The 27,812-nt window shown below is 47.8% G+C and overlaps 2 protein-coding genes across 6 annotated transcripts; both read left to right on the top strand.

Moving 5' to 3' along the window:
• The first annotated feature begins 83 nt into the window (after window positions 1–83).
• LOC114898542 (polyamine-modulated factor 1) lies at window positions 84–27,352 on the top strand. 5 transcript variants are annotated; one of them, XR_003794399.1, is made up of 7 exons: window positions 100–349; window positions 20,630–20,735; window positions 21,483–21,583; window positions 22,802–22,997; window positions 24,522–24,648; window positions 27,040–27,078; window positions 27,283–27,352. XR_003794399.1 is itself a non-coding variant. In XM_029228202.1 (6 exons), the coding sequence occupies exons 1-6, from the start codon at window positions 189–191 to the stop codon at window positions 24,573–24,575; spliced, it is 618 nt and encodes a 205-aa protein (XP_029084035.1). In that variant the 5' UTR covers window positions 84–188; the 3' UTR covers window positions 24,576–24,757. The 5 variants fall into 5 exon arrangements, 3 of the variants coding, with proteins under 3 accessions (XP_029084035.1, XP_029084036.1, XP_029084034.1); XM_029228202.1 differs by lacking the exons at window positions 20,630–20,735; window positions 27,040–27,078; window positions 27,283–27,352 and adding exons at window positions 8,459–8,485; window positions 14,982–15,060 and having other exon boundaries at window positions 84–349; window positions 24,522–24,757; XR_003794398.1 differs by having other exon boundaries at window positions 27,040–27,313.
• On the top strand, window positions 26,702–27,795 carry BGLAP (bone gamma-carboxyglutamate protein). Its single transcript, XM_029228205.1, is given in 5 exon segments — window positions 26,702–26,806; window positions 27,040–27,078; window positions 27,283–27,352; window positions 27,506–27,623; window positions 27,625–27,795. Coding segments are annotated over 5 exon segments (447 nt in total). The 5' UTR covers window positions 26,702–26,742; the 3' UTR covers window positions 27,781–27,795.
• The last annotated feature ends 17 nt before the right edge of the window (window positions 27,796–27,812 follow it).

Here is a 27,812-nt window from a genome sequence, read left to right as displayed (position 1 = left end):
TACGTAAGTGTATTGTTCTTGTATTAATACGTGTGTAACCCTCCGCCTCCGGCAGTTTCCCCTCCCCGCGGCTCGGTGATAGACATTCACTGCTTCCAATCGGAGGCGCGCAGTACCGGGAGCGGCCAATCGGGGGCTTCGGTGGGCGGAGCGGCCGGGCCAGTTAGCTTTGGCGGTTTTATTTCAACATGGCCGAAGCGAGCGGCGTCAACGTAGGCAGCGGCTGTGAGGAAAAAGGGCCTGAGGAATTATCTCAGGAATCTGCGCGCCCCGGCACTACCATCTCGAGGGTGAAGCTTTTTGACACCATGGTGGACACTTTCATCCAGAAGTTGGTCGCTGCTGGGAGGTAAGGTGGAGGAAGTGAGGCTGAGTGCCAATCTCGCAGTAGGTTGAGGTGGGCGAGAGGCAAAAAGAGGGTTTGTCCCGCCAGAGTCTAAACCCCGCGAGACCAGGACGGCCCCAGGGGAACCAGCCCAGTCACGTGGGTCTGGGGTTCTGGGTTATTTATTGGCAGTCATATTCTATTCCCAATTCCGAAGCTTCCGGAAGTCACGTGATGTTTACTATTACATAATTAGGTAATGTGGAGCACATTTAGGACAAGTAGCTATTCCTTCCAGTAAACCTAGGTTTTGTTTTTTGTTTTTTTTGTAAATAATGGATGCACTTATAAATTTATTTTATTTATTTTTGGCTGCGTTGGGTCTTTGTTGCTGCCTGCGTGCTTTCTCTAGTTGCCACGAGTCCGGGCTGCTCTTCATTGTGGTGCGCAGGCTTCTCATTGTGGTGGCTCCTCTTGTTGCGGAGCAGGGGCTCCAGGCGCACGGGCTTCAGTAGTTGCAGCATGTAGGCTCAGTAGTTGTGGCTCGCGGGCTCTAGAGCGCAGGCCCCGTAGTAGTGGCGCAGGGCTTAGTTGCTCCGTGGCATGTGGGATCTTCCTGGACCAGGGCTTGAACCCGTGCAGTTTCTTAACCATTGCACCATCAGTGAAGTCCCCAGTAAGCCTAGTTTTGATTATAGGTGGTTGAGAGGAAAGACACAGGCTTTGGAGTTAGATTTAGGGTTCAAGTCATGGCCCAACTTAAAGTGAGCGAGACTTAACTGCTCTGTGCCTGCGTTCCTCATAAATAAAATGGGAACAATAGTACTTTTCTCATAGGGTCGGTCTTTCTGAGGTTTAAATGAGTAAAAACTCGGAAGGCTCTTAGAACAGTGCCGGCTACGTAGAAAGCATTAGACTTCTAGCTGTTGTTATGGAAATAGTAATAACCTTCACTGGGTGGTTGTGAGGACTAAATGTATTGCCATAGAAAGAAACACTTCCTCTCTTGATTTCTACTTTATATGAGCAATATTCTAACAATGCTGTTGACCTGAATTGTTGGACACTTTAATCAATAGAAATTGATATGGGCTTCCCTGGTGGCGCAGTGGTTGAGAATCCGCCTGCCAATGCAGGGGACGTGGGTTCGAGCCCTGGTCCGGGAGGATCCCACATGCCGCGGAGCAACTGGGCCCGTGCGCCACAGCTGCTGAGCATTCTCAAGCCACAACTGCTGAGGCCCGCATGCCTGGAGCCCGTCCTCCGAGGCGGGAGAGGCCACCGCAATGAGAGGCCTGCCCGCTGCAGCGAGGGGAGGTCCCCGCTCCCTGCAACTAGAGAAAGCCCATGTGCAGCAACAAAGACCCAACGCGGCCAAAAATAAATAAAATAAATTAACCCCCCCCAAAAAAAATGAATAAAAGAAAAAATATTTTTTTAAAAAAATAGAAATTGATAAGAGGCCAGAGGAGAAATTCAGGCAAGGCTTTATTGAGACTCATGCTGCTGCATGAGGGAGTGAAAACAAGTTACAGGTGTCCTTGCTCATTTTTCTGAGGGGGAGTGAGCTGGTCCCTTAAATGGGGTGAGGGTAGGGGTGGATCCATTGGTCCGCTGGAAAGGTGGCTTAGGTGGTCTGCCCACCCCCTCAGTGGTGCTGTGTGCAGGGATCATGGGCAGTACCCTGCTTTTGCTCCTGACACCTCGAAAGTGACAGTTGGCTTTTTGGTCTTTTTGTATCTTGATCAGAATTTGCACCAACTGTGCATGTATGTAGTTGTTTTTAGTCCCTTATAGTTACTTTGTATTGTTGTTTGAGGAGACATTTGCCTAGGTGCAAGCACTGCAGGAAAGCGTCCCAGGTCCCAGCCTGTCACAACAGTATTGGACACTTTAAAGGAAGAGTTTTGTCCATGGTCCCATACCCCAGAACATTAATGCTGAAACACTGTTATCAGAACTTTAAGGGGTCTGACCACAGCCTGTTTTCCATCCACCCTCTATGTCCCCACTACCCCTGTTCTTTAACATCATCAAGACTCTCATCTGCTCCCTATTTCCTTCCCTCCTGGTTTTAGGACTTTACCTTTCCTACAAAAACCTTATGATACATCTCTTCACTCACTGATTCACTGAGCAAATATTTGAATGACTGTTCTGTGCCAGGCGCTGTGTCAGGCGCTGGGGATATGATAAAGCAGACAAGGCCCCTGTCATATTCAGTGGGTAGAGACATGAAGTAAACAAAATAATCATAGAGTTTGGTAAGGTAATGAACGAGCAACTTAAGGGAAAGGAAAGCACTAGATAGGACAGTTAGGAGATTCCACTCTGAGGAAGTGACATTGATATGAAACAAAGAATAGGAGGGAACCAGCTTTTCAAAGAACTAGAGAAAAAGCTTATGGGAAGGAAGGACAGCTTGTGCAAAGGTCCTGAAATGGTCAGGGCGTTCTAGGAGCTGGCAGAGTGAGAGGAAAATCAGAGGAGGCCACACAGGCAGGTGACAGCCTTATCAAGCAGGGCCTAGTTTCCATAGTAATAAATTTGATAAAATAATTTGTAATCATTTTTATGGCCCATTCATGACACACCATCATTTTATGTCCAGGCAAGACCTCTCCATTGATTGATTGATTGGCTTTCCCTTACTCATTCTTACCCTCCTCTCTCCTCCCCACAGGCCCTGCTTTCTGTTGGCTATATGTCCTCCATTTATTCATGTATTCATGTACAAATGTTTTTTGGACATCTCCAGTGTCTCAGGCTCTGTTTTAGGAGCTGGAGATACAGCAGTGATCAAGATAGGAAGGTCCCTGCTCTTGTGGAATAGACTTTCTTGTGCCACAAAGAAAAATAAATCAGCGTGAAGGAACAGAGAGCAATGGGGAAGGGGTCTAGGTTAGTGTGAGTGCAGGGAGGTGACATTTGAATAAGTCTGCATCCTTGTAAAGTGTGTTATTTTGGCTGTGTATTTTTTTAAAATTTATTTATTTTTGGCTGCGTTGGGTCTTTGTTGCTGCATGAGGGCTTTCTGTAGTTGAGGTAAGCGGGGGGCTACTCTTCCTTGTGGTGCGTGGGCTTCTCATTGTTGCAGAGCACGGACTCTAGGTGTGCAGGCTTCGGTAGTTGTGGCCCATGGGCTCTAGAGTGCAGGCTCAGTAGTTCTGGCGCACGGCTTAGTTGCTCTGCGGCATGTGGGATCTTCCCAGACCAGGGCTCCAACCCATGTCCCCTGCATTGGCAGGCGGATTCTTAACCACTGCGCCACCAGGGAAGTACCCTGTCTGTGTATGTTTTAAATTTATATGAATGATAGTTGTGCTGCATATGTCTTTTTTCACTTAATAGATTTTTTTTTTTAAGATCTAAGCATATACTATAAATGCATATGGTTCAGAGCTCTCAGTGCTGCTTGTCATTTCATGATATGCATCCAGCACTTACCCATTCCCTATCATGGTACCTGGTTGCTTCCAGCTCCCTCCTCCACAAATTATGTCAGGATACATCCCCTCACAGACTAGTGCTAGAATTTCTCTGAGGTATATAATGGATTGGAATCACGGGATCCAAGGGTTTATATCTACCTATGTTTTGTCAGATTGCTTTCTGGAAAAGCTGTTCCTTTCTCCTGTGTCCTCACCATCACTGGGTATCTACCATTCTAATATTTGCTCTTCTGAAGGTGTGAAAGGGGTATTTCATTATTATTTTAATTTGCACATTTCTGATTCCTCATAGGTGTGGGCAATTCCTTATATACCTCATTAGTCATTTGGCTTCCTTTTCTGTGAACTGCCTACTTATTTTCTGTAGTGTTTTTGGGGTTTTTTTGGACCTTTTTTTTTTTAATTGGGTTTTTTATCTTGATGATTTGCTGGAGTTCCCTGTATAGTCTAGATATCAATCCTTTGTCTGTTTCAGACTGAAGAGGAAATAGCTGTCTCTATTAGATGTTAACTTTGTCTATGATGTCCTTTGAGTAACAGAAATCCTTCATTAAATAAAAAATTACACAGATTTTAGTTTCTTACACTTTACCCCAGGAAGATGAAGCAGAAAGAGAAAGGTAGTCATCCCAAGGGACCTTCTCCCAAGCAGTATGGATACTCATGACTCTTCTCAGCCTTTGCACTAACTTCGCATCCTTCAAACAGTCATAATAAATTGCTAAGTATTGCCTAATCAATTTGTATTTTAAAACCCTTAATTTTCATGTAATTCATGTTTTTCATTTTATGGCTTGTGCTTTTGAGGTCTTGTTTACAGAGGTATACCAATGCCCAGGTCACAAAGATAATCTCCAGTGTTTTCTTCTATTGGCTATTTTATCATTTTACTCTCTGCTCTAAATCTGTGATCTGTCTGGATTCAGGTGTAAAGTGGTAGTCTCAGTCAGTCTTATTTTTGTTGTTTTCCCAGTCATTGTCAACTAAACAGTTCGTTCGTCCCCATTGCTTTAGGGAGCCCCTTTTATCGTATGGCAAGTCCCTCTGCCTATTGTGTCCCTGGGTCTCTCTTCTGCCCCAGATCTATTCACCTGTCTTTGTGCCAGTGCATATGGGTTCTTAATACCAAACCTTTGTAGCAAACTGTAAATCTGGTACAGCAAGTCCCTCTTCTCTCTTCACTTTAAAATTGACCCAGCTATTTGAGAACCTTGATTTTTTTCCTTGTAAACTTTAGAATGAATTTTTCTGGATCCACAGAACATTCAGCTGCAATTTTTGGTATGTATTTTTGGCAAATTAAGGAAGTCCCTGTCTCATTCTAGTTTTCTGAGAATTATTAAGAAGATCATGATTCTTAATGTTGAACCTATCAAATGTTTTCTTCCCCAGTTAAGAAGATCATATAATTTTTCTTTAGTTCATTAACGTTGATGATCTACATTGGAAGATTTTATGGAAGTTAAACTATCTTTGCATTCTTGGAATAAATCTACTTAATTATGATGCATTTAAAAAATACAGTTGGATTTAGTTAGATCAGTGTTTGTATGCCATAAGTGAAATGGGCCTATGGTTTCTTTTCTTTCACTGTCCTTATTAGCTTATAGCACCAAAGATATATTAGCCACATATATCCCTCTTCAGGAACGATTTATATAAAATCAGGATTATCTAGTCCTCAAAAGTTTGGAAGAGCTCATTTATGCCTAGAACTTTCTGGGGTTGTCGAGGACTGGCAGTATTATGTTAAAGAGCAGTGATGCAGTAGGCACCTTTGTTTTGTCCTCAAAGTGTCCCCATAGTGTTTGTTGCAGATTTTTGGTGTTTCTGTTTCTTTAACGGCTACAAGTCTGTTTAGATGTTATTTCTTCTTGCGACAGATTTGCCATTTTACAGGTTCCCCCCCAGAAATTTGTCTCTTTCACCTGTTATATTAACTTGTAACTGTTTGAACTGTTTGAAATTATTAATTTAATTTTCATTATTTCCCTTTTTTCCATTATATGCTGTTTATTTTCGACTTTATGTAGCCAGAGTTCTATCTTATTAATCTTTTTAAAGAATCAGCCTTTTTTTTTTTTAATTTCTGTGTTTTGAGGTTACTATTGGTCTCTTTGTATCTATCCTTATTTTTTTTTAATTTATTTAGATTTATTTTATTAGTCTCTTCACAAATTCTTCCTTCCTTTCTTTCTTTCTTTTTTTTTTTTCTTGGCGGCGCCATGCAGGTTGCAGGATCTCAGTTCTCAAACCAGGGATTGAACCCAGGCCACGGCATTGAAAGCCTGGAATCCTAACCACTAGGACACCAGGGAACAGCTCCAAAATTCTTGAGTTGAACATTTAACTCTTCTTTTTCAATCGTTTTTGTTTTCTGAAAAATGTGTTTAAAACCATAAATTTTCATATAATTACCGCTTTTGCTGGTTTCTACAAATTCTTATATCTAATATTTTCATAGTCATTTATGTTTTTAAATTGAGATTTAATTCATATACCATAAAATTCACCCTTTAATGAGTGAAATTAGTATATTCAAAAAGTTGTGGAACCGTCACCATTATCTAATTCCAGAACATTCTTTTCACTCCAGAAACGTTGTACAGCATTCATTAGCAGTCACTTCCCATTTCTCATCCCAGTCTCCCAGCTCCTGGTAACCATTTACTTTGTGTCTGTATGGATTTGCTTTTTTTTTTTTTTTTTTTTGTGGTACGCAGGCCTCTCATTGTTGTGGCCTATCACGCTGCGGAGCACAGGCTCCAGACGCGCAGGCTCAGTGGCCATGGCTCACGGGCCTAGCCTTTCCACGGCATGTGCGATCTTCCCGGACTGGGGCATGAACCCATGTCCCCTGCATCGGCAGGCGGACTCTCAACCACTGTGCCACCAGGGAAGCCCTGGATTTGCTTTCTCTGGACATTTTATATAAATGGAACCATATAACATGTGGTCTTATGTGTCTGGCTTCTTACACTTAGCTTAATGATTTCAGGATTCATCCGTGTTATAGTATATATGAGTACTTCACTCCTTTTTATGACTGAGTAATAATTCCATTGTATGAATATACCCTATTTCATTTATCCATTCATCAGTTGATAGACATTTGGAGTTGTTTTTAATTTTTTTTGTCTATTATGAGTAATGCTGTTATGAACATCTGTGAACAGGTGTTTTCAGTTCTCTTGGGGATATACATAGAAGTGAAAATGCTGGAGTGTATAGTAATTCTATGTTTAACTTTTTCAGGAATTGCCAAACTATTGTCCAAAGCAAGTGTACCAATTTACATTTACACCAGCAGTTTCTGAGGGTTCTGATTTCTCCACATCCTCACCAATACTTGTTAGGTCTATCTTTTTAATTACAGCCAGTAGTCATCCTAGTGGGTGTAAATTGGTATCACATAGCATCTTGGATTTGCCTTTTCCTAATGATTAATGATGCTGAGCATATTTCATGTGCTTATTGACCATTTGTGTATCGTCTTTGGAGAAATGTCTATTCAAATTCATTGCTCATTTTAAAAAAATTATTTATTTTTATTTAGTTGTGACAGCTCTTGCAGCAGGCGGGCTCCTTAGTTGCAGCAGGCGGGCTCCTTAGTTGCAGCAGGCAGTCTCCTTAGTTGTGGCTCACTGGCTCCTTAGTTGCGGCACATGGGCTGCTTAGTTGTGGCATGCATGTGGGATCTAGTTCCCTGACCAGGGATCGAACCCAGGCCCCCTGCATTGGGAGTGTGGAGTCTTAACCACTGTGCCACCAGGGAAGTTCCTCATTGCTCATTTTCTAATTGGGTTATTTGTTGTTTTATTGTTAGCTTGTAAGAATTCTAATTTTGAGAAGTCCAATTTAGATTACTTATTAATTTTATTTATTTAGGTTAAAAATTGAGAAGAGTTTTTTCTTTGGTTGCTTGAGCTTTTACTGTCATATTTAAGAAAACATTGTGTAATGCAAGATCACGAAGATTTACACCTATATTTTCTTCTATATAGTTTTAGCTCTTACATTTAGGTCTTTGATCCATTTTGAGTTAGTTTTTGTATGATATGAGAAAGAGGTCCAATTTCATATTTTTACATATGGGCATTGTCATTTAATTTTATGTACTTTGTAATTTTCCTTACCATTTCCTCTTTAACCCAATGATTATTTAGTAGTATGTCATTTGGTTTCCAGACATGTAATTTTTAAAAAGTTTTCCTTTTGTTGCAATTTCTAATTTTATAGCATTATGGTGAAATAACACAGTTTGTGGGATGCTGATTTTTTGGGAATTTTTGACACTGGCTCTATATGGCTAAGTCTATGGGCAGTTTTTGTCAGTGTTCCGTGTACACTTGAAAAGAGTGCAGTTTCTGTTTCTTGGGTATAAAATTCTATACTTATTTATTAGTTTGAGCTTTTAGATTTTATTATTAAAATATTTTAGGAATTCCCTGGCAGTCCAGTGGTTAGGACTCCATGCTTCCACTACAGGGGGCACGGGTTTGATCCCTGGTCCGGGAACTAAGATCCCGCATGCCACGAGGCGTGGCCAAAAAAAAAAAATATATATATATATATATATTTTTTTTTTTATATGCTCATTTTAAGAATCTTCTTGATTGAGCCATTCATTTCTTTTTTAAAATCTCCCATCACAGTTGTTTATATCTATTTTTCCCCATAGTCTATCTTTGTTGCATTATATAGAGAGGTTATTATTTTTACTAGGTGCAAGGGAGTTTATTATTCTAAGAGAAATGGAAAGCCATTGATATTTTTTAAGTTGTGACTGGTCTTTTTTTTTTTTTTTTTCCGTGTGTGGGAGATGGCTCTCCACTGGCTTAAAAATCTATTTATTTGAAATGCTCTGAATACAGTGACTGATCTTTAAAAGGTACTCTGACTGCTGTGCAGATGATCGATTGTTGGTAGGATTCTTTTAAGGTCTTTCTAGGCTTCTAGTCTCTGATTTTTTTGAGACCCCAGCCCACATCATGACAAATTTATTTATTTAAATTTATTTATTTACTTATTTATCTTTGGCTGTGTTGGGTCTTCGTTGTTGCTTGCGGACTTTCTCTAATTGTGGCGAGCAGGGGTACTCTTCGTTGTGGTGCACGGGCTTATCGTTGGGGTGGCTTCTCGTTGTGGAGCACAGGCTCTAGGGCACGCGGGCTTCAGTAGTTGTGGCATGCAGGCTCAGTATTTGTGGCTCGCAGGCTCTAGAGCAGAGGCTCAGTAGTTGTGCATGGGCCTAGTTGCTCCACAGCATGTGGGATCTTCCTGGACCAAGGATCAAACCTGTGTCCCCTGCATTGGCAGACGGATTCTTAACCGCTGGACCACCAGGGAAGTCCGACAAATATATTTAAAAAGCATCTAGTATCTTGACTGAGGTGGTGGTTACACATGTGATAAAGATACACAGGGGCTTCCCTGGTGGTGCAGTGGATAAGAATCCACCTGCCAATGCAGGGGACACAGGTTCGGTCCCTGGTCCGGGAAGATCTCACATGCTGCAGAGCAGCTAAGCCCGTTGCCACAACTACTGAACCTGTGCTCTAGAGCCCGTGAGCCACAACTACTGAAGCCCGTGTGCCTAGAGCCCGTGCTCCGCAACAAGAGAAGCCACCGCAATGAGAAGCCCGCGCACCGCAATGGAGAGTAGCCCCTGCTCACCGCAACTAGAGAAAGCCTGGGCACAGCAACGAAGACCCAACACAGCCAAAAATAAATTAAAAAAAAAAAAAAAAAAAAAGATGTACACACACAAACAAATGTATGTGTAACTGTTGAAATCTGAATGAGTTCTTTGGATTGCACCAATGTCAGCTTCTTGGTTTTGATATTGTTCTATAGTTGTGTAAGATGTTAATAACATCGGGGAGGATACATTTCTTTGCAGCTTCGTACAAATCTATAATTATTTCAAAAAAGTTTACATACAAAAAATATTCATCGTAGCTCCATGTTCAGTGGAAAATAGTTGAAAACCACCAAAAATGTCCAATATTTGAAGAATGTGGTTATGTAAATATAATAACTATCTAATAAAATACTATGGGGACTTCCCTGGTGGCGCATTGGTTAAGAATCCGCCTGCCAATCGGGGGGACACGGGTTTGATCCCTGGTCTGGGAAGATCCCACATGCCGCGGAGCAACTAAGCCTGTGTGCCACAACTGCTGAGCCTGTGCTCTAGAGATCACTAGCCACAACTATTGAGCCCATGCGCCCTGGAGCCCATGCTCCGCAACAAGAGAAGCCACCGCAATGGGAAGCCTGCGCACCACAAGGAAGAGTAGCCCCCACTCGCCACACCTAGAGAAAGCCCATGTGCAGCGAAGACCCAACACAGCCCAAAATAAATATAAATATACATTTTTTAAAAAAAGGTTAAAAAAAAAAAGAGTGGTTTGGAGGGGAAGATGAGGGAAAGGGGAACTCCAAGAGGATGCTGACTCTTCATGATAGTGGTTTAGTGGAGGGTTTTACCATCTACTGAGATGGGGAAGAAACACTCCCCGCTGAGAGCTGGGGGAGAGAAATGGGTCTGGGGTTGGAAATCAAGACGTCTGTTTGGATAGGTTCAGTTGGAGATGCAAGGCAGCCACACTTCTGTTTCACAGCTCTTTTGCTCCCTCATTCTTCCAGCCCACCGGCTGTCAAACCGAACTTCAGTATCCTGTCTGCACTCCTCTGACCCTACACTCAGCCCCCGAGCAGCACTGTAGAGTCTCACCCATGGTGGAAAATGGTGCCTTCACAAAGTCATGTTCTTGGAATTCATGTGGGCCCTCAGTGAGCCCATGATCCTCGTGTCTCCAACCAGTTCTCTTGCCCTTCTCCACAGTAGCTATTTAAAATTTTCATCATGTCCCTCAGGCCCTTCCCCTGCTCTGCTCCCTGTACCCTCTCAGTGAAAATGACCCCAACACCTGGTTCATAGAATTGAGACCACCAGGCAGGAGTTTATACATTTACAAATTTGGCTGAGAGATGCCCAATCTTGCATCCTCCTAGCGACCTCCCCATCAATTTCCTTCCCTTTACATCCCAGGTTGTGGCTTTGGGTCTTTGCATTCCCAGGTTCTAGTTCTCCATCTCCAGTTTTTTCCTCAGCTTAGGGCAATTTGCCACCATTCCCCTAAAACCTTCCTTTCAAGGTCACTAATAACTCTTTGTTGCTAAATATTTTGGATATTTTTCATCTTTAACCTACTTGCTTTCCTTGCAGCATTTGACTGTTAACCACTTCTCTGTCCTTGATATTTCTCTCTTGGCTTGCAACACCATTCTCTGTCCCTTTACCTCACTAGTTGCTCCTTCTTGGGCTCTTCTTTCTCCACTTGTCCCTTAAATGTGTGAGTATTGCCCTTTCCTTACTTCACCTACACATGTTCATGATCACATACCATTTGATATCTTGCTGCTGCTGAAAGTCCTTTGTGACTGTTCATTGCTCCTTACCATGGCTTCCAAGGCCCCACATGTTCTAGCCCCTGCCTACTTCTTGTTCCCCTCTCTAACTATACTTGGTTATACTAACCTCATTTCCTAGAATGTCAAGAGCTTTCTCACCTCAGGGCACTTTGCACTTGTTGTTTCCTCTGCCAGCAATGATTTTCCTCCATCTCTTCCCTGACCTTCTCTAAAGCCACCTTTCGCCCCTGGTTATTCTTTATCATGGCACCTTATTTTATTCCTTCATAGCACTTATCACAGTATATAGTTCTACTGTCTGCCTGTTTGTTTGTGGTCTATCTTCCCCACATAAAACGTAAGGTCCTTGAGGACAGGATCTTATCTGTCTTGTTCACCACTCTCTACTCATTGCTTATTATGGTGCCTGGCACATAGTAGATATTCAATAAATAGTTTTGGAATAAATGAGGGTTCCCAAGCCACATCTTCCTCCTGAGCTTCAGACCTCTATCTCTAACAGTCTACTACTAGAAATCTCCACTTGGTGTCCCTCAGAACCATTAAGTTCAGCAAAACAGGATTTCTCCTCCCTCTGTGGTCCCAAACTTGGTTGAAGATACCACCATCTACTCATTCTCTAGGCCAGAGATTTGGGAGTCCTCATTGACCCCTTACTTCCAGTCAACCACCAAGCCCTGTTGGTTCCAGCCTGTCTCCTCAGTGTCCTCTCCATCCTTTGCAAATGCTTTAGTTCAGCCCCTCACTATCTCTCATACGATTGTTGCACCAGCTTCGAAAATGGCCCTCCAGCTTCAGTCCTGCCCCCTCCAGTCTACAGCTCAGATTTGAGCGTGTATTTCTCCTGCTTAATTGGCTCAGGGTTGCTTCCAGAATCAAATGTCAGCTCCTTAGCTTAGTGTAAAAGGCCATTAACTCTTTGGCCCCTCCTGTCTCTCTAGCCATGGTCAGGGCCATGGGTATGCAGCATATGCACACTTGCGTGCAGGTGCAAACATACACGCACATAAGCTCTTCTGCATTGAGTGCTGCACTGTCCCCCCACCCTTGCCACCTGCTCTTTCCACTTACTGCTTCTCGCTAGAACAGGCTTCCCCTCATTTTGTTAAGTAGGAACTTATGGCTGGTTTCCACATAGAAAGGGCTCAGTAAAATGTCGTATGAATACAGACTTTTAAAATGTATCCAAATGCTTGACCCTCTCCCAAGTCATTAGAAGTCCTCAATCCCAAAGACCAAGTATTTATAGCGAGGACAGGAATCTTTACATAGTAAAAGCTAGTTTATTCACATGTCATTTATCCAAACGGATATTTTAAACCGCAGGTTGGTTTTCCCTACAGCTCAGCATATTTTTCACATTCATGTTAGCTTAACTAGGGGGGCAAATTATATGATGCACTCCACAGTGACTGGAAGATTATTGGCCTCGCTGGGCTATCAGATCTCACAGACCCACAACCCTGTCTTCAGTTAGGGTGTCTTCATTTCATTGGATCGGCTGACACAAAGACGCCTGAATCTGTCCTTTCTCAGGCTTCAGAACATAGAAACGTGGCCATGTTGGAACTTACCATTTGCGACCTCTCCCTTGTCCTCTGAAAATGAAGGATTCTTTTCTGTCCTTACAGCCTCCCGGACCTTCTGAGAAACAGCTGTTCTCTTAAAGCAAGCAGATGAGGCTTGCTATGTTTTGTTATAACTCAGGACCCGCCAAGAGAGGCAGTTGATTAGAGTTGGTGTTGGTGGGGCCCCGGTTGAAGTTAGCACTGTTTGGGGTACCCGTGGCACCTGGCAGCTGTGCCACATGTGTTGTCAGTGCCGGGGGGGCTGAAGGGAGTGAGAGGTGATTGGCAGTTCCTAAGTTCTTAGATGCCAGACTGGTCCAGTGCCTGTCCTGGTCCAGTCTTGCAGCCTGAGATGTGCTGCAGTGTGATTTGTGTAAACTGACTTAAAGCCTACGTCTGACAGTGACCGAGGAAGGAGAGCTGATTGCATTCGTACATGAACTGGTAGAGTTTTAAACTAGTGGCAGAGACTGTTGGTGTTCATAGGAAACAGTTTTTCACAGGAAAGAGTGGTTTGATATGTAAAATGTTCCGATAAATAAGTGTGTCAGAACTATCTCACCATCTTTGACTGTCCAGATGATGCGCGCTACTGGCGGTGATTCGTTTCTGAAGTGTGGGTATGACTCACCAGACCGTGGTGTGCGGCTGCAGCCCCATCATGCTCATTCTCTCTTCTTTGTGTGTTTCCAGACCATCTACCTCACTCTATCCCCACTGTGTCTGCCTTGCTCAAGTCGGCAATCACCTCAGCTGTGCCTCCTGAGTCTACCCTCACACAGCAGCCGGAGGGAGCTTCTAACATACAAATATGATCTTGTCCCACCCCTGCTTAAAACCCTTTTCTAGCTCCTCCCATCATGATATGGTCTAGACTCTATGTGTCTGGCGTACCAGCCTGCAGACTGTGTGTCTTGGAGGCCAAGGCACCTGATCCAGAGCAGATGGTTCCACATGTCCCAACTCTGTGACCTTGGATAAGCTTCTCTCTGCCTCAGCATTCTCATCTGAAAAATGGGCATGGTGATAATAGACCCTACTTCATAGAGTTATCGTGAGGACTAAGTGAGTTACTTCACTTAGAGTGCTTAGAACAATGCCTGGTTCTAGTCAGTGCTCAGTACACATTTCTTGTTATTACATCTTCTTACACAGGCATGTCTGTGCACTCTTCAGCTGCGCTGCCAGGGCCTTCTGTCCTCTGACCGACTCCTGCTGCTCTCATAGGTCTCAGACGTTGCTTCCTCCAGGAAGTCCTTGTTGGTTGCATCACTTGCAAATATTTTCTCCCAGTTCGTAGAGAAACTGGTTTATGGTTTCCTTTGCTGTGCAAAAGCTTGTAAGTTTGATTAGGTCCCATTTGTTTATTTTTGCTTTGATTTCTATTGCCTTGGGAGGCTGGCCTAAGAAAACATTGGTACAATTTATGTCAGAATGTTTTGCCTGTGTTTTCTTCTAGGAGTTTTACGGTGTCAGGTCTTATATTTTAAGTCTTTAAGACATTTTGAGTTTATTTTTGTGTATGGTGTGAGGGAATGTTCCAACTTAATTGATTTACATGTGGCTGACTGACCTCTTATTTTCATCAAGGAACACTTCTGTTTTCTTTTCCCCTCTTGCTTTCTCAGTCCTGGGGCTGAGAAAGGGGGGAGGGGGAAAGACCAAACAGAGAAACCCCTTCCCTCCCCTCCCCTCCCCTCCCTTCCCTTCTCTTTTCTCTGCTTTCATTTTTTAAATAAATAAATAAATTTATTTATTTATTTTTGGCTGTGTTGGATCTTTGTTGCTGTGCACGGGCTCTCTCTAGTTGCGGCAAGTGAGGGCTACTCTTCTTTGCGGTGCGTGGGCTTCCAGTTGCAGTGGCTTCTCTTGTTGCAGAGCACGGGCTCTAGGGTGCGCAGGCTTCAATAGTTGTGGCTCGCAGGCTCAGTAGTTGTGGCGCACGGGCTTAGTTGCTCCGCAGCATATGGGATCTTCCCTGACCAGGGCTCAAACCCATGTCACCCGCATTAGCAGGCGGATTCTTAACCCCTGCTCCACCAGGGAAGTCCGAAAAACATTTCTTAATGAAACAGGGCAGCTGTACAGGTGGTGGTTGGAGGGTGGAGAGCATGAATTTCTGTCACTGCGCTCCCCAGCTTCTATCCGTCTTGGTCTGTCTTTGGCCTCCACTCCTTTACTGGTCGGAAACGCCAGTTCTCACCCGCCCTCTGGCGGACAGTCTGTGGAACATGCGTTCAGTCGGGCAGCAAACCGGTTACCATGGAGAAGGAAGGCAAGCCAGGGCTTCCTTAGCACTAGTACACGTGTTTACTTGTCTGTGCCTCTGTCTTTCCATTCTTACACAATTTATCTGCGTATATAAACTGACAGATTGACTAGCCACCAGAGTTTGATTCTGGCCTTAAGTACTTTAAGTTAAACTTGTGTGATAATTCAGTTTACAATGAGTTTTTAGTGCAGTAAAAGACATGCTTTATCAGTGAGTTCAAAAACAGTGATGGGGCTTCCCTGGTGGCGCAGTGGTTGAGAGTCCGCCTGCTGATGCAGGGGACACGGGTTCGTGCCCCGGTCCAAGAAGATCCCACATGCCGCGGTGTGGCTAGGCCCGTGAGCCATGGCCGCTGAGCCTGCGTGTCTGGAGCCTGTGCTCTGCAACGGGAGAGGCCACAACAGTGAGAGGCCCGCGTACCGCAAAAACAAACAAACAAAAAAACAGTGATGGTATCTCAGATATTGCACAAGAAGTATTTAAGAGAAAAAAATAGGTTAAAATCAGTTAATGTAATCATCTCTGTTTTGAAGCAGTAAACGCAGCTTTTAAAAGTTACTTTCGGGAGGGAGACGCAAGAGGGAAGAGATATGGGAACATATGTATATGTATAACTGATTCACTTTGTGATAAAGCAGAAACTAACACATCATTGTAAAGCAATTATACTCCAATAAAGATGTTAAAAAAAAAGTTACTTTCATTGATGACAAATGTGGTCCTTTTTGTGGGACCACAGTGTAGCCTTTTCTTTGTAGTGGGGGCCAATGGGTTCTTCCTGCATATGCAGTTGCAACCAAAATGCATTTACTAAGCCCCTGCTTCTGCAGACTTCTCAACCCTGGGAAGCCAAGTTACTGACTGTGTTCTACACTTCTCAGGGGGTGGTGAGGACTGTTCCTTTGAGAATAGTAATAATAATTGTAGCTAACATGGAGCATTTCCGGGCGTGCTCTGCACTGTACTAAGTATTTATATATGTAACCTCATTTCATCCTCACAGTAATTTTGTGACTTATGGATAGTTATTATCTCCATTTGACAAAGGAGGAAACTGATGCTTATAAAGGTAAAGAAGTTGTCCAGGATCACTCAGCTGATGAGGGGTAGAGGTAGGATTTGAACGTAGGCAAAAGGACAGGCAGTCTTTAGAGCCGTACACTTACCCAGCACAAAGCTGGATGGCCCCTTGTGTACCCTTGGAAGGCCGAGGCCAGGAGACCGTTCCAGCAGAGGGCAAAGGGGGGCTTGGCAGAGGGGCCATTGGGGATGCTCTGTGAAGAGGACTGCTCTGTCCAAGTAGCCCAGGCCCTGGTACCCTGGGGTCCAGGGTAGGGGAGGTGGCTGGGAATGGACCAAGCCTGAGGCCAGGCAGCCCAGGTCTCAGCTCAGCCCCAGTTGCCTGGTCTACAGCATGTCTTGAGTGTGCTATGTATCTGACACTGTTCTGGGTACCCTGGAAATCCCAGCACCATTGCAGATGGCGTCCCTATCCACAAAGACATTAGAGTTTACATGAGAAGATAAAAGTTGACATTTGGAGGGGGTGGCAATGAATGTTTTCTAAAATGCATCACTTTTCCTGTTTCTCTGTGAATGTATGTTTTTGGGAAATTCACAAGGGCATTCACAGCATTCCCAGGTCTGTATTGTCTCCCAAGAAAGGAGTCCCTGGGGGCTGGGGGGAGAGGGAATTGCATGAAGTTGATCAAAAGATACAAACTTCCAGTTATAAGATAAATAAGTACTAGGGATGTAACGTACAACTTGATGACTACAGTTAACATTGCTGTATAGTATATGTGAAAGCTGTTAAGAAAGTAGATCCGGGCTTTCCTGGTGGCGCAGTGGTTGAGAGTCCGCCTGCCAATGCAGGGGACATGGGTTCGTGCCCCGGTCCGGGAGGATCCCACATGCCGCGGAGCCGCTGGGCCCCTGAGCCATGGCCGCTGAGCTTGCTCATCCGGAGCCTGTGCTCTGCAACGGGAGAGGCCACAACAGTGAGAGGCCCGCGTACAGCAAAAAAAAAAAAAAAGTAGATCCTACGAGTTCTCATAACAAGAAAAATCCTTTTTTTTCTTTTGTTTCTTCTTTTTTGTTTCTATTTGAGATGATGGATATTAACCACACTTATTGTGGTAATCATTTACCAATATATCTAAGTCAAATCATTATGCTGTATACCTTAAACTTACAGGGTGCTGTATGTCAATTATGTCTCAATGAAACTAGAAGAAAAGAAAAGAAACCTAAATGTCCATCGATAGATGAATGGATAAAGAAGATGTGGTAAATATATACAGTGGAATATTACATAAAATATATACAGTGGAATATATACATATAAATATATACATATAAATATATACAGTGGAATATTATATAAAAAGAAATGAAATTTGGTCATTTGTAGAGATGTGTATGGACGTAGAGTCTGTCATATAGAGTGAAGTAAGTCAGAAAGAGAAAAACTAATACCATATATTAATGCATATATGTGGAATCTAGAAAAATGGTACAGATGAATATATTTGCAGGGCAGGAATAGAAACGCAGACGTACAGAACGGACGTGTGGACACAGTGGGGGACGGGGAGGGTAGGATGAATTGGGAGGTTAGGTTTGACATAAATACTCTACCATGTGTAAAATAGACAGCTAGTGGGAACCCTGCTGTATAGCACAGGGAGCTCAACTCAGTGCTCTGTGATGACCTAGATGGGCGGGATGGGGGGGAGGGAGGTCCAAGAGGGATGGGATATATGTATACATATAGCTGATTCACTTCACTGTACAGCAGAAACTAACACAACATTGTAAAGCAATTATATTCCAATAAAAAAAGAAAAGGAAAGAAATCACTTTCCTCCTGACCTCCAACCTGGCTGTTCTCCCTCCATGTCCTTGGAGCATATGTTTCCCATCGTGTGTGTTTGTAACAGTGTACATGTTTCTGGGTCCTTCACTTTCACTGAAGTCTCAGAAGGGTTGACGGGCAGCACTGGTGGGCAGAATTATCCTCACCCCTGCCCTGGGCCCTGTCTGCTGCCAGCCGCCTGAACTGGGTGGAGATGCATCCAGCTCAGATGTGCCTGGCGAGTGGGCTGGGAGGAGGAACAGGATCTCCCGTGTTTGAGCCAAACCCATTTCAAGCCACAATTACCCGGTTTCAATTCCAGCTGTGCTTTGTCAGGTGTCATGTATCCCTCCACATTCCTCCATGTAGCCACATGGCTGCGTGGCTTGTGGGGTCAGTGGCAAAACAACAAGATGTCTGGGGCTCTGCTGCAGGTTGAAATGATGCCTGTCATCTTTGTATTGTCCTTTTGGTACCTAGGTTTAGCCTCCAAGGGGTACTGATGTCTAATGTGTACCCTCAGAAGGATGAGAGACTGTCACCCTTACCCAGAGGTGTGCTGGTAGGTGCGTACAGCCAGCTCTCCTGAAATAAAGCCCTGGCTTGCAGTGTTTGCCAGTTTCTGAGGTGTAAATACTCCTAAGCTTACCAGCGTAGCATCACTACACACAGTAGAGAAGAGATGGGCAGCAGCACACCTGTTTCCACAGATCGAGACCATAGATGGAAACAGCTTCCAGAGCAGAGTAAAATGTGTAGAATGATTAGGAAGTCATATGTTTTGAGCAGTTAGTATCTTTTTTTTTTTAAATAAATTTATTTATTTATTTATTTTTGGCTGCGTTGGGTCTTCGTTGCTGTGTGCAGGCTTTCTCTAGTTGTGGCTAGCGGGGGCTACTCTTCGTTGCAGTGTGTGGGCTTCTCATTGCAGTGGCTTCTCTTGTTGCGGAGCACAGGCTCTAGGTGCGCGGGCTTCAGTAGTTGTGGCACGTGGGCTCAGTAGTTGTGGCTCACGGGCTTAGTTGCTCTGCGGCATGTGGGATCTTCCTGGACCAGGGCTCGAACCCATGTCCCCTGCATTGGCAGGCGGATTCTTAACCGCTGCCCCACCAGGGACGTCCCGTTACCTTTGTTTTTAATATAATTTATTGTAACTTTGTATAATTTAATTTTCAGTAATGGCTGTGTTTAACAACTGGCTCACAGATTTCCTGGAAATTTAACGGTTATCTCTTGCAAGCCACTGTGAGCTGGCCTCAGCGCACCACTGCTCTCACACTGCACCTGTTTCAGAAGACATTGTTTTGGGGGTAGGAATTAGGCCAGGAGGCCCAAAGAGCCATGAGAAAAGGAGGACCCAGTAGTGACTCCCTGGGTGTGGTGGGGGCTATGCATGGGGTTCCAGGTACCTAACCCCCTGTTTGTCCAGAGCCCAGCAGCCTGGCTCACATGGCTGAGGGGTATCTGGGCCCATAGCGAAGCGTCAGGGTGGGTTTTTTGTGTTCCAGGACTCCTCCTCAGACACTTTTCACCGGTCCCTTGAACATTGCTTCATCAGAGAGGGCTTCACCGACCACCTCCCCACTTAGAGGTGATCCCCATGGTACACACTCTCAGCCCCATGACCCTGGTCCTTTTCCTTCCAGGCACTCTCCACAAGTAATCTTCTCCACATTCACATGTGAGTTTCTATGTTTGCTGCCATCTCTTCCTCTACTGGAAGCTCTAGGAGGGCCGGGCCAGTCTCACTGACCCGGAGCACCCAGCACATAGCAGGTGCTCAGTGAACACTTGTGCAGGGGAAGGGCCTGAGAGAGCAGGCTGAGAGACACGCACAAAAATGAGGAGGGAGAGGAGACAGCCATTTACCTTATTTGAGTTTCTTTTTCCAAGAAGAACAAGCCGTTGGCAGTGTACTGGGTACCCTTTGACCTTTCCAGCTACAAGGGGTGTATCTGCTGCCAAGTGACAGAGACCTGATTTTAAATGGTGTGAACAATAAGAGAAATCCATTAGCTCACTAACAAGAAGCCCCAAGGTAGGGTTGCTCCAGGTGGGTGTTTTCAGCAGCTTGACGATATTCTCAGAGACCCGGCTTCTTTCCTCTTTCTGCTCTGCCTCCTTAGGGTAGAAACTTTGCTCTCAGACCAGGCCCTCCATGGTTGCTGGGAGCTAGAGGCATCACCTGGATATAGTCATGCCCTACAGACATCAGTTCCTTCCGGTGTGGCTCTTTTTAGGAGTAAGGAAACCTCTCCCAGAGACCACATGTCCTGTCCTAACGCAGCCCTGCAAGGGGACTAGGATGACCAGAGCTTCTCAAAGTGGAGTGCCCAGACCAGCAGCACCAGCAGCACCTTGGAGCTTGTTCAAAACTGAGGGGGTGGGGCCCAGCGATCTGAGTTTTAACAAGCTCTCCTGGTGATTTGGTGCTTGGTAAGGTCAAGTTTAAGAACCACGGCTGGCCTAATTGTGACCCACCCTTCAGAGGGTGAACTCAACTGGGGCTCTGCTGAGAGGAAGTGGGGAGACTGGTGGGGCTGAGCCATCCTCAGAGACTGGAGCTGCAGATGAGACACTTTGCATCTACTGCCTTTAACCAGCACCATGAAGGAGACAAGGCTCAGAGTCCTGTGATGAGGGGCAGGGCTGCCCAGGCAAGAAGAGCCTATGACTCTGAACCCCCCAACCTTTGCCTTCTCTCCTTACCCCCAGCTACCAGAGATTCACTGACTGCTACAAGTGCTTCTACCAGTTGCAGCCTGAGATGACACGGCGCATCTATGACAAGTTTGTAACTCAGTTGCAGACATCTATCCAGGTGAGTGGCAAGAAGCCCAGCAGGTACTATTGGCTCGGGTCCTGCCTCCAGATCGTCAGCCCCCTGAAGGCAGGGACCCTGCCGTCAGCCCCTCTCTACCCTCAGTCCCTGAAACTGTCCTCTGTGCCCCCAGGCTGCAGTGGCCATCATCCGTTCCCTCCAAATGGCAGGGGTATCTTGAATGCCTCTTGTCTCATTGCCCTGTGTTGTAATTGAGTTTATAGTTGTTGTCCCACCTGACCTTGTGAGCTCAGCGAGGGCACGCCTGGGTCTACTCCTCTGTGTTTCTCCAGCACCTGGTGCAGAGCCTGGCACAGAGGAGGCATTTAGCAAATTGTTGAATTCATTGGAACTGCATACCGGAGGGGATACAGAAAAGGACAGGATTCCATTCCTGTCTTTAAGTGATCCCTCTTGGGAGTTTAACTTCCATGCTGTCACACTCCAGGATGGGCTTCGTTAAGCATCAGAATGTATGTGTGCTGTCCGCAAAGGGTGCTCAGCTGTGGGGACAACAGCAGGGATGCAGCCTTCAGAGATGATGTGCAGGAGGAGAGGCTTGCTGCAGGCTCTTTTTAAATGTATTCTATTTTATACTTTATTTTCTTAATTATAAAAGTCACATGTAGAAAAGTTGGAATGTTTGTATAAAGACAGAACTTAAATTAGCTAAAATTTTACTAAGTGCCGTTAGTAGTTCAGCATATGGAGTTGTCTGGTATTACTATAGCTCTTTCCTCTTTTCAGGAGGAAATCTCTGAAATCAAAGCGGAGGGAAACCTGGAAGCTGTCCTGAATGCGCTAGATGCGATTGTGGAAGGAAGCAAGGACTGCGAGGAGCCGGCTTGGTGAGAAGGGTGATGCCTGCCCCCCGGCATGGACAGGTGGAGAGGACCAACACCAAACAGTGACCCAGAACAGAGAGACAAATGCATAGCCCCTCTGGGGCAGGAGAGCTGGGGGCAAGCGCATGTAGTCCAGGGGGTTGAGGTGACTGGGATGAGAGAAATCTTCCCAGGGAGCTCATTTCAGGACCCATCTGGCCTGCAAGAGAGAGGGTAGAGGGAGTGGGATGAGGCACAATAGCGAGGTTTGGAGTCTTATGTCGATTAGTCTGGCCCAGGCATCTGGTTTTTATTCATTTGTTCATTCAACAAACACTTAGAAGCACTTACTATACGCCTAATACTGTTGTAGATGCCAGAGATTCAGCAGTGACTAAGACACGAAAGACCTTCTCTCCCGGGGCTGTCATTCCAGTGGGCAGCCCTGCTGCCAGGTTGTTCTGGGCAGGACGGAGAAGGAGGCCCTGGGGACAGGAGTGGAGAGTTGAGGCCACCGAGATGGCAAGTGGCCTGAGCTCCTGCCTCCTGCCTCCATTTCCTGCCTGAGTAGAATCCTAGGTCAGGAGGAGTAAAAACCTTTTTTGTGCTTTTCAATTTGCTAATGCTTTGTGACATTCATAACTTAAGAGAATTAACTTTTATAACTGAGAAGGAATTTTTAAAGAACCTACAGTGGCTTCTACCCCACTGCCCATCAGAACTGGCCTATCTCCTCACTCTGGGCACTCAGCACCCCCTAAACTCTTGCCTCCTCAGACCTGTCTTTCCTTTATCTTCTCACATTAGCCAGCCAGGGCCTCTTGGGGTCTGGGCCTGCTCTCAGGCCACCACCTTCCCCCATCTCTCCAGCTCACAGTCCCATGGTGTGGATGCACCAGCAAGGCACATGGTCACAAGGACCGAGGAAATCATCTCCAGCCCTGGAGGTTTACAGCTGGAGGGAGTGTCTGTGGATGAGGAGGAGGGCTAAGGTGTGGGTTGGTGAGAAGAGGAGAGATGGGTTCCTGGGAGCTGAAGCTAAGGGACAAGGGGTTAGCGTCCCCTCAGGAGCAGGAGCCATGCGGTTGGATCTTGGGAGTGAGAGGGACTGCAGGAGAGTCCTGGAGAGCCAGCCAGCTGGAGGCTGAAGGTGGGAATGCCACTGGCTGGGTTTGGAAGGAGAAGCCTTACCCCACACAACGACTCTCTGTCCCCACCCCTGCGCCCCCTGCGGCCCTGCAGGCGCCCTAGTGGGATCCCAGAGAAGGACCTGTGCAGCGCTGTGGTGCCCTACTTTCTGCAGCAGCGGGACGCCCTGCAGCGCCGTGTGCAGAAACAGGAGGCCGAGAACAGGCAGCTGGCAGATGCCGTCCTGGCCGGGCGCAGGCAGGTGGAGGAGCTGCAGCTGCAGGGCCAGGCCCGGCAGCAGGCCTGGCAGGTGAGTGTCCCGGCCCTGCCCTCAGGCACGTGCTCCCCTGCTGCAGCCGAGGAGAAAACGGGCCCAGGGAGGGCAAGTGACTTGCCCAGGGATGGCTCCTCCATGTCAGGATCAGGGTTAATCCTCTGTAGCCATGGTGGTTCTACTCCATGTGATCACTGCCCAGTACTTTTAAAATGTGTACAGTAGAATGACTTCTAGAGCCGTCAACATACCTAAGACATATCCTCCATGCAACAAATATGTGTCCCTTGAGGGTGAACTCAATTTCTGAAAGTGGCCCACAGTCACTTGGGGCCAAGTTGGTGAATAAGGGGGAAGAGAGTAATCAGGCTGGGTGACGCAGATAGCACATGTGGCTACAGAGTGATGAGATGGATTTTCTCGCCAGCTCAAAATGTAGTTCCAAAAGAGGGTTTCTAGTGGGGCTTGAACGGTGGCCCATTATTGGGTTCTCCTCATCATTTAGATGTCCAACTTACGTTTACCTGTGGCCACTCGACAGGTCCCTTCCTGGGGCAGACCCTCCTATTCCCGAGGGGAATAAGTCCCCAGATCCATGGCTCTCAGGTCCCCTGGCCTTCTTCCCAAGACCAGTCAGGGGCAATCTGAAGGCCCTGCCCCAGCCTCAGCAAGGCCCCAAGCCTCAGGGAGGCGGCAGCAGGAGAAAGGCTGGTGCCTTGCTCTGCTTCCTCTTATCTTCACCCCCTCAGCCTCCTCCTGTAACACACTGGCCCTGGGAGTGTGTAGTGTAGTGTAGTGTAGTGTGGTGGCCCAGGCCCTACACAGCAGACACCCAGGTGGTGTAACCGAGGCCTCAGCCTAGTGCCGTCTCCTGGGACAGGTTCCACAGTTGAGAGTTGTGTCTCGGGTACTCTCGGGGCTGCCTTGCTGAGTCCTCCGGCAGCTTTGCCATTGGCGCTTCATCACCATGAGGCCAAGGGTCACTCCCCTGTCTAGGCTTTGGCTTCCAAATTGGCCAAATAGTGATCCCCAACGCCCTGCCAGCTCTGACATTCAGTGCTTCTATTTTAAGAGGAAGAAGGAAGCCCCCTGCTCTTATAGCCACACCTCTCCCATTACAGCTACAGATGCTAACCATTGTTTGGAGTGGGTCAGCTGGATTGAGTGTTGAGTGCTGAGCCCTGTGTGGGCTCAAAGAGCCCTTTTTCACTACAATTCCCATGTCTGTAGCCCAGCTGAAAGTCCACTTAATTTAAGAAAGTTTCTCTGCTAGAAATCTCCAGTGAGGTCAGAGGATCGGGGGACACTTAAGGGGCCCTTTTTGAAAATTGGCTCTTCTCTGGGGAGGCCCAGCCTAGGTGGCCATGGCACCCAGCCTGCCATAAACAACTGCTGAGTGGGGCGGATTTCCTAATATGCCTTGCTGGGCCTGTGATATGAGTTTCAGACCCCTTCCTTATCATCCTGGGGGAAACCCAGGCCTGGAGTCAAGGACAGTAGAGGGAAAGGGTTTGGATTTTCTCATCTCCCAGTCTGTCTGTTCTCTCTCATTGATGTCAGGCTCTACACAGAGAACAGAAGGAGCTGGTGGCCGTGCTGAGGGAGCCTGAGTGAGGAGGAGAGGGCCCGGCCCAGGAGCAGAGGGCAGTCAAGGTCAAGGGCCTGTGGTCCAGGATGCTGAGCCTGAGTGAGCTGCCTCCGAGAACAGTCCCTAAGCAGTGATGAAATTTGCCGGAGAAGGAGGCCTCAGCTGTCTCCACTGCCGTTGTGCCTCTGGGGCTCCCTTGGGGTCAAAAACACACACTACCTTCAGATTCCTCACTGTTTTCTTCTAACTTTAGGATTCTTGGCCAGCTCCCGCCCTGGGAATTAGGCACCATGCTGCCTCTCCTTTAGGTTCAGGCCAACCCCCCACCCTACCCCCATCACACATATCGCCTATTCCTGAGCCCTCCCTAGGACCTGGCTTGGGGAATCTGTATTCAGTTTCCACTGATTGCCCCCTTGCTGGCCAGCCCAAGGGCCCTTGCTATGTTCTCTCCACATCCGCAAATAAACTTCCTCCACTACACTGTAATCTGTGAGGATGCTCCCTCTGCCTGGGCCTCTCCCAGTACTCTCCTGGGCCAAGATCCCACCCTGGACTCCAGAGTCCTGGCTCCAGTCGAGGCCCCAGTTGCAGGGCTCTGAGAGCCTCCAGGCTGGGGAGGGTTGGTGGGGGGTGTATCTGACCATCATGTATGGAAGGGCAGTGAAGCCCCTTGTCACAGAAACCAGGAGCCTTGGGTTCCCTGAGGCCAGGACAAGCTTCCGGGGGGTTGTCACTCTGTCCATGCGCCTGCCCTTCTCTTTGCCTTGGGTTGATTCTGAGAGGCTCTATGGTGGGCCTCCCTAGGTGTTTGTTTGCGCCTGGTGAGTGCTCAAACATGGAGCAAGTGGGCCCTCCAAATGGCTGGGGCTTTGTCCTCCGGCTTCTCACAACCCCCTCTTCCCCAGCCAGGGCCACAGGGCATCAGGAGTGACTTAGCCAAAGGCAGGGTGGGTGTTTCCTCCAGACTGGAGGGTGAAGGGAGTGGGGGTGGGTGGGGGCAGAACTTTCTTCCCTGGCAAGGGCTTCACCCTAACTCTGTAGAGAGAGGCCTGGTTGGGTCTGTCTAGGAGCAGCGGGGACACTCGGGAAGATGGCAGGGTGGTCCCTGATCATCAACCCCACCCCCCCAAGTTGAGCCTAGTGGCTCCTCTCTCCTCCTGGACACGCCTAAACATCCAGCCACCGGCCGTGGGGTGGAGGCAGCAGTGCTTCATCTGGCAGGTCTCCACCTGGTGAGTGGGTGGTGGGGGAGGACACCCTCCCTCTTCTCCAGGCTGAGCTGAGGCAGAAGTGGCTTTCAGGTCTGGGGTGGGGCTTTTCAGGCTGGATGTTCTGCCCCTCGGAGGACAGGTCCCCAGGGTTGTTGGCAGTGGGGAGGCTGTGAGGGCAGGAAAAGGATCGGGGTGGGGCGGTCAGGAGCTCAGAGGTGCGAGGGGCATGGGGAAGGGGGTTCCCACCTCAGTGCCCACCTGGCCAGTCGCAGACAGAAGGGCTGTCCTTACCTCACACCTGGCCACACCTGTGTTGGCTTTTGGCTCTTGGCCCTGTGCTGCCCCAACCCCTTCCCCCATCCCAAGGCTCAGGGCCTGAGCAGAGTCGAGCCGCCCCCATGCCAGGCCTGCTGTTGAGGTCTCTCTGGGGCAGAGGCCCTCGGGGTGAATGAGGGCATTGGCCCTCCCTCACTGAGTTTGGCTCCTGCCCACAGGGCTGACAGTGGAAATCAGCCTGTGGGAGGCTGTAGCCCAGCTTTGTGCAAATCTATTTTGGACCTCTGGGCCCCCCTTCCTCTCTAGGCTCCCCCTCCTACCCCTCCCAGTCTGCCCCGCTGGTGCTCAAACTGAGGCTGGGGCTCCGAGGGAGAGTGAGTAGGGGCTGGGAGACCTGGGGCAACCCCCTTGAGGAGGGGCTGGGGACCTTGTCTGGAGGCTGGCAGTCTTGGACCAAGTCTTGGACCTTCCTCCATCACTCCCAGGGGCCTGCCCAGGCAGCCGCAGCTCCAACCACAACATCCTTTGGGGTTTGGCCTAGGCGGTTGACCCCCAAATAGCCCTGGTAGATTCCCCCAAGACCCGCCCGCACCCTTGCCTCTGGGGCACAGCCCAGAGAGTATAAAACAGTGCTGGAGGCTGGGAGGGGCAGACCAGCTGAGTCCTGAGCAGCAGCCCTAGCACAGCCGCTGACAAACACACCATGAGACCCCTCATGTTCCTCGCCCTACTGGCCCTGGCCACACTCTGCCTCGCTGGCTGGGCAGGTGAGTGCCCCTACCCCTGCCCCAGCCCGCGGGAGCTGTGAGGGGAAAGCACCATGGCCTCACCTCTCCTCACCCCTTCCACTGGCAGTCCCTATTGGCAGTCTAACCACCTTTCTGTGGGCTCAGTCCATTTGCCCCCACTGCTGTCCTTGTGGAGGGAGAGGAGGGGAGAGGGGAGGAGAGGGAGAGCCCTAGGGATGAGCAGGGGTGAACTGGGCTCCTTTTTCTTGCAGATGCAAAGCCCAGAGATGAGGAGTCTGGCAAAGGTGCAGGTATGAGGCAGGGCCTGATGGGAAGCTGTGCCCTGTATCACTCAATGGTGCTGCCCACTGCCAGCACCCCTGTCTCACCCTGGTCCCCTCAGTCCCATTCTCCCCTCCTGCCCCGTCCCATCTGGCTCTCAGGAAGGCCAGCCTACTCCCCACCTTGTCCACCCAAACTCGGAGTCACCTGACCCCTGACCCTCTGCTCCACAGCCTTTGTGTCCAAGCAGGAGGGCAGCGAGGTGGTGAAGAGACTCAGGCGCTACCTGGATCATGGGCTGGGGTGAGAGAAAAGGAGGTGCTGGGCCAGGGCCCTGCATCTCCAGGATGGGCTGGGAGGAGCGGCCGCTGTGGGAGGACTCTGGAGCCCCAAGCGCAGTGGGAGGAGGGGCGGGCATTTTGCATGGAGGCTGATGCCAGTGTGTTGGGCTCTCAGAGCCCCAGCCCCCTACCCAGATCCGCTGGAGCCCAGGAGGGAGGTGTGTGAGCTCAACCCCGCCTGTGACGAGCTGGCTGACCACATTGGCTTCCAGGAGGCCTATCGGCGCTTATACGGCACAGCCTAGAGCTCTCAGCCCTGACGGCCTGGCTGGCAGCCCCCAGCTCTGCCTCCTCTCCGGGACCCCTCCCCCTCCCCTCTCCCTGACCTCCCTGCCCGGCAAGTGTGAGATCCCAGCAGCTGGGAACATCATCCCAGCTGCTCCAGAATAAACTCCGGAAGAGGAACTGGTGGGGCTGTGATT

Source organism: Monodon monoceros, unplaced genomic scaffold (assembly GCF_005190385.1).
Source record: "Monodon monoceros isolate NGI ecotype Baffin Bay Population unplaced genomic scaffold, NGI_Narwhal_1 Super_Scaffold_18, whole genome shotgun sequence".
NCBI classification, from domain to species: Eukaryota; Metazoa; Chordata; class Mammalia; order Artiodactyla; family Monodontidae; genus Monodon; species Monodon monoceros.
This window is presented reverse-complemented; position numbering and strand designations above follow the sequence as displayed.